The 5,451-nt window shown below is 49.0% G+C and overlaps 1 protein-coding gene across 1 annotated transcript; it reads right to left on the bottom strand.

Moving 5' to 3' along the window:
- Nucleotides 1-3,773: 3,773 nt before the first annotated feature.
- LOC107276596 (putrescine hydroxycinnamoyltransferase-like) lies at nucleotides 3,774-5,451 on the bottom strand. The gene has a single exon (XM_015774254.3). It carries the CDS (start codon nucleotides 5,355-5,357, stop codon nucleotides 3,969-3,971), a length of 1,389 nt encoding a protein of 462 aa, XP_015629740.1. The 5' UTR covers nucleotides 5,358-5,451; the 3' UTR covers nucleotides 3,774-3,968.

The raw sequence follows: 5,451 nt of genomic DNA, 5'->3' as shown, positions 1-5,451 counted from the left end.
TCTCCTAAAGAAGCATGTCGTGTTTGTTTGGACTAGCGAGCATCAAGCTGCTTTTGATGCGTTAAAGGCAGCTTTGACTTCGGCACCGGTGCTTGCACTTCCTGACTTTACTCAAACTTTTGAGATTGAAACTGATGCTTCAGACCGGGGAGTGGGAGCTGTTTTGATGCAAGGTGGTCACCCTTTGGCTTTTCTTAGTAAATCTCTTGGGCCTCGCAATTGAGGGTTGTCGACTTATGAAAAGGAATGTCTTGCTATATTATTGGCAGTGGACCATTGGCGTTCATATTTACAATTTGGGGAGTTTATCATCCGTACTGATCAAAGAAGCCTTATTCATTTGGGGGATCAGCGTCTTGCTACCCTTTGGCAGCAAAAAGCACTCACCAAATTGCTTGGACTGCAGTACAAACTGGTGTATAGGAAAGGTGTTGAGAATCGGGCAGCTGACGCTCTGTCGCGCTGTGACTCTCCTGAGATTCTTCAGTTAAGTGCTTTATCTGTGTGTGTTCCCTCCTGGTTGGATGAGGTTCGGGACAGTTATGCTAGTCACCCACATACATCCAGCTTGCTTTCTCAAGTACTTTTGCAACCAGAATCAGCTCCTCATTTTAGTGTAACAGATGGAGTATTACGTTACAAGGGGCGCATTTGGTTGGGCCATAATGTGGGACTACAGCAGAAGGTTCTTGGAGCATTGCACAATGCTGCTGTTGGTGACCATTCTGGAGTGCAGGTAACCTATACCCGATTGCGCAGACTGTTTGCTTGGCCTGGTCTCAAGAAGTCGGTGCAGCTCTTTGTGGATTCCTGTTCTATGTGTAAACAAGCTAAGGCAGAACGGGTGCGATACCCGGGACTTCTTCAGCCATTACCTGTCCCAGAACATGCCTGGCAAGTGGTGTCTTTGGATTTTATCGAAGGATTACCTCTCTCATTGGGATTCAACTGCATTTTGGTGGTTGTGGATAAGTTTTCTCGCTATGCACACTTTATTGCCTTGGCTCATCCGTTCACAGCTTTTGATGTGGCTTTAGCATATATGCAAAATGTGTACAAGCTTCATGGTCTGCCTCAATCTATGATTTCAGATCGTGACTGTATCTTCACCAGTAATTTATGGTCTGAATTGTTCAAATTGACTGATACTCAGTTGCGCATGAGTTCGGCATATCATCCTCAAACTGATGGACAAACGGAGCGCGTGAATCAGTGCTTGGAAACCTTTCTTCGGTGCTTTGTCCATGCTTGCCCGCGTAAATGGTTTCGGTGGTTGGCGTTGGCAGAATTTTGGTACAATACAACTCCTCACTCTGCTCTCGGTACCACTCCTTTTGAAGCTTTATATGGTCATCCTCCTCGCCACTTCGGTGTACGTTATATTGCTGAATGTGCGGTACCTGACTTGACTGAATGGTTGCAAGAGCGTCAGATCATCACTAATCTCTTGCGTCAGCACCATCTTCGTGCACAACAAAGGACTAAATCTCAAGCGGACAAGCATCGTTCTGATCGGGTCTTCGCTGTTGGGGATTGGGTTTTTCTGAAGGTCCAGCCATATGCGCAAACATCTGTGGCTGCGCGTGTTAACAACAAACTTTCTTTCCGCTATTTTGGTCCCTTTTAGGTGACGGCGCGTGTTGGTCCGGTGGCTTACCGTTTGCAGCCGCCTTACGACTGTGCTATCCATCCTGTCGTTCACGTATCTCAGCTCCGCAAGGCTTCACCTCCACAATCAGCTGTTGCAGTTCGGCCTCTTCCTCTTGTTGAGTCTGAAGAATTGATTCCAGTTCAGATCATCGCTCGTCGTCTGTACAAGCGTGGCGCGGCTGCTGTGGAGCAAGTTAAGGTGCGTTGGATGGGGCAATCGTCTTCTGATGCTACTTGGGAGGATCTTGCTGTGCTGAAGCAGAAGTTTCCAACTGTGCCGGCTTGGGGACAAGCCGGTTGCCCAGAAGGGGGGCATGTTACAGCTGATGATAACCCTATCAAGACTATCAGACGCTCAGCTAGAGAGAGACGGCCCAACACTCGTGTAACTGGGCCGGAGTGGGTCTGAAAGTGGGTCTTGGGTATGTGTCTATAAATACCCAGGCGTGAGTGGGAAGAGGTAACGAATGAGAAATCTGTACACAGAACTATCCCTCAATCTAATACAAATCCTCTTCCTGCTCATTTGCTTCTCTGTCTTTTTCCTATCTGCTTCCCTTGTTCTTCCCGTTCTTCCACGCAAGGTGTTCGACGAAATTCCCTTGAGAAAGATCGTAACACTTTAATAGCAAGATAAAAGAGCAAAGCTTCGATCGATCAGCTGGGATGAAAACAGAAGCGATGAAACTTTAATTAGGAGTTATTACCTTCATACTTGTAACATAGAAATAAATGTTACTCAATCTAGTTCTTCGAATCTAGATTATGGTTATAAATTTTATTTTGGGCCAAAATCTCTATGCGCCAAAATTTACGAACAAATCAGTAACTTCTATACTTTTTTGCTAGAAATTATTTGCAAATTCAACAAAATTTGATTGAGTTTTAATAAGCTTTGACCAATTTTTTTTAAAGGAAATTAAAAACCAAAAATTCCGGGTGACATATTCGCTTGTATGTAGGGGGTGAAACTATCAGAATTAACAAAATTTTGCTCAGAAATTGACAACCTGATCTTGGCATGATTCATATTCCTACAATCCTTTGTTTCGAATGCAAATGAGAAACGTTCAGGGGTTTTTTGGTTAGCTCCACAGAGTAGTGGGCTAGACGATCTGGGTTCAAATCCTCACTCCTTTTAATTATTGATATTAGATCATTTCCTAATATTCCCATATTTGTTTGGGATGCAAACTAAAGTTGTTAATTTAGAAACAGGGCGGTGGCACATAACGAAGCAGGATTAATTAGGTGTAACGTAGCCGCCTTTCTAATAAATCAGTTATTATGGAGGATATAGCTACCTAACATTATCTCTTGTACATGTTTATAGATATAATGACAAACTTGATTTTCTTATTGCGCGTAGTTAATTGGTAGTCTCTATCTACACACGCAAAAGTTGACCTTGCGTGATCGAGTACGACATATTTTTTTTCTTACTTTATCACACAAAACCTGCTAGTATAATCATATGGAATTGGCCCTACCTACCTAATCCAAAAACTCACTCAAGCTGATTCAAGCTAGCAGTCCAACTCTCACTCTCGTAACTCTTGTATGCATGCATGCAAAATACCAAACAACAATTAAGTAATATTAAGCACAACAGTAATATGTACGTGGTGAATCATTTCTTGCTAATTAATTAAGCTACTACACAAAGTGACTTAGTGACACACGGGTAGCTAGCTAGTAGGATCTCTTAGATACTTATATACTCCATCCGTCCCAAAATATAAGCATTTTTAGCATAGTAATAAGTCAAAAAATTTTTACTTTAACTATTAATAGCAAAAAAATAAAAGATCAATAATGTAAAATTGATGTTACTAGATTTATTATTAAACAAATTATCATAATATGCAACTCTTATTATTTAAAACATTTACTTTTATAGATATTGTTGGTCAAAGTAACATCTCGGAGACCGTGTAAGAGTCTAAAAATACTTATATTTGGGATAGAAGAGTACTTTTGTTGTTCTTGTTAATAAAGTTTGATGTTTAGAGCGAGAGCTATAAGAAACCTGAATGCAGAGGTGGATGAGAGAGAAGAGGAGAAAGAAGAGAAACAAGTTGTAAGCATACAACCGGTTTAGGCACATGAATCAAAAAAATATGTGAGACTGACATGTGGACCATATATTTATAGTAAAGAGTTAACCACTATCTGAGTAAGTTGAGAGATAGACTATAAAGATCTATACAATAAGTAGCCGGTTATATTATTAGTCTTGCTATTATTAATTATACCTTTATTAAGCAGTATTATTTTGTGATTAACTTTTTAGTGGCAAGTATAGCTAGTAACTAAAGCTAGGCGATGTTGTAGCAAATCTTCTTGAACTCTTCTAGATGGTTCTCGAAGAGTGGCACGTAGACGTCGATGCTGCCGTCGCCGAGGAAGGAGGGGACGAGGAAGATGGTGCCTTCCATGGCGAGGTAGGACGGCATGAAGTACAGGGGGCAGCCGCCGCCGAAGTCGAGGTCGTAGAAGCTCATGCCCAGCCAGCTGTCCACCTCCATGTCCGGGCACACCACCACCTCGCCGGCGTCGGCGGTGGGGACGAGGCCCTCCGCCTCGACGGCGCCGGAGGACGCGAAGTCGACGAACGAGCGGAAGTAGGCGTCGTCGATGCCCGCCACGGCGCGGTGGATGAGCTCCGCGGCGTGGTGCGACGGGCGCGCGACGAGCTCGCCGGCGTCGCAGCGCGGGAACGCCCAGAGCACCAGGTTGCCGAAGTAGTCGCGCGGCACCGGCGGGCGCATGCGGGCGCGGCCGTTGACGGCGATGCGGACCCTGGTGGTGGTGGCGGCGGCGCCGAGCCCGCGCGCCGCGGTCACCGCGCGCCAGAGGTGGGCGACGAGGCTCTCGAAGGTGGTGTAGCCACGCCCGCGCCGCGACGGCGGGAGCCCCGACGAGGCCCGGGACTTGAGCCGCGCCACGAAGTCCTTGGTGTAGTGTACCTTGTGCATCTTGATCTTGTCGTGCGCCGGCGCCGCGCCGAGCTCGTCGTCGTCGTCGTCCTCGCCGGCGACGCCGCTCTTGATCTTGGCCGGAGGCGGCGGCGCCTTGTACTCCGTCTCGCGGTGCGGGAACTCGACGAGCGGCGGGTCCCGCGGCACGAACCGGGTGGCGCGGTCGCGGACGGGGACGCCCACGGCGGGCAGCAGCCCGCCGCGGCGCGTGGCGAGCCCCCACGCCACCAGGAAGCCCGCCGTGGCCTGCCCGTCGGCGACGCGGTGGTGCGCCGCGACGCCGAGCACCATGGACCCGCACGAGAACCGCGTCACCTGCACCCGCAGCAGCTCCTCCTCCGCGGGGGCGCCGTCGACGCTCGGGTGCAGCCGCTTCACCTCCGGCGACGGCCGCCTCCTGATGATGAACGGCGCCGCCGCGGCGAGCGGCGCGTCCACGGCGGCCTCGTCGAGCCGCGCGCCGGCGTCGCTGAGCAGCACCGACCGCCGCCCGTCGGGCCCGACGCCGAGCCGCCCCGCCCACTCCCGGTACACCGCCAGCGTCCGCGCCAGGCCGAGCTCCATCGCCGCGCTGGGCGGGTTCGGCGGCCGGAACGCGTAGATGATGGCGATGCTCTCGTCGTACGTCGCCGTGTCGAACACGCTCAGCGGCATCCACTCCGGCGCCGGCGCCGCCGCGTCGTACAACGGCTTGACAATCCTCGAGCTCTCGACCTTAACCTTCATGTTGCTGCATGCACGTAGAAAGCTAGTGAAGTATCTTCTTTTGCTTGTGCGTGGTTGCAAACTTTGCTACTACTATGGTTTTTTTTGGTTGGTT

This window comes from Oryza sativa, chromosome 3, assembly GCF_034140825.1.
Source record: "Oryza sativa Japonica Group chromosome 3, ASM3414082v1".
Classification (NCBI taxonomy): Eukaryota; Viridiplantae; Streptophyta; class Magnoliopsida; order Poales; family Poaceae; genus Oryza; species Oryza sativa.
Note: the sequence above shows the minus strand (reverse complement) of the source record. Positions and strands in the feature narration are given on the sequence as shown.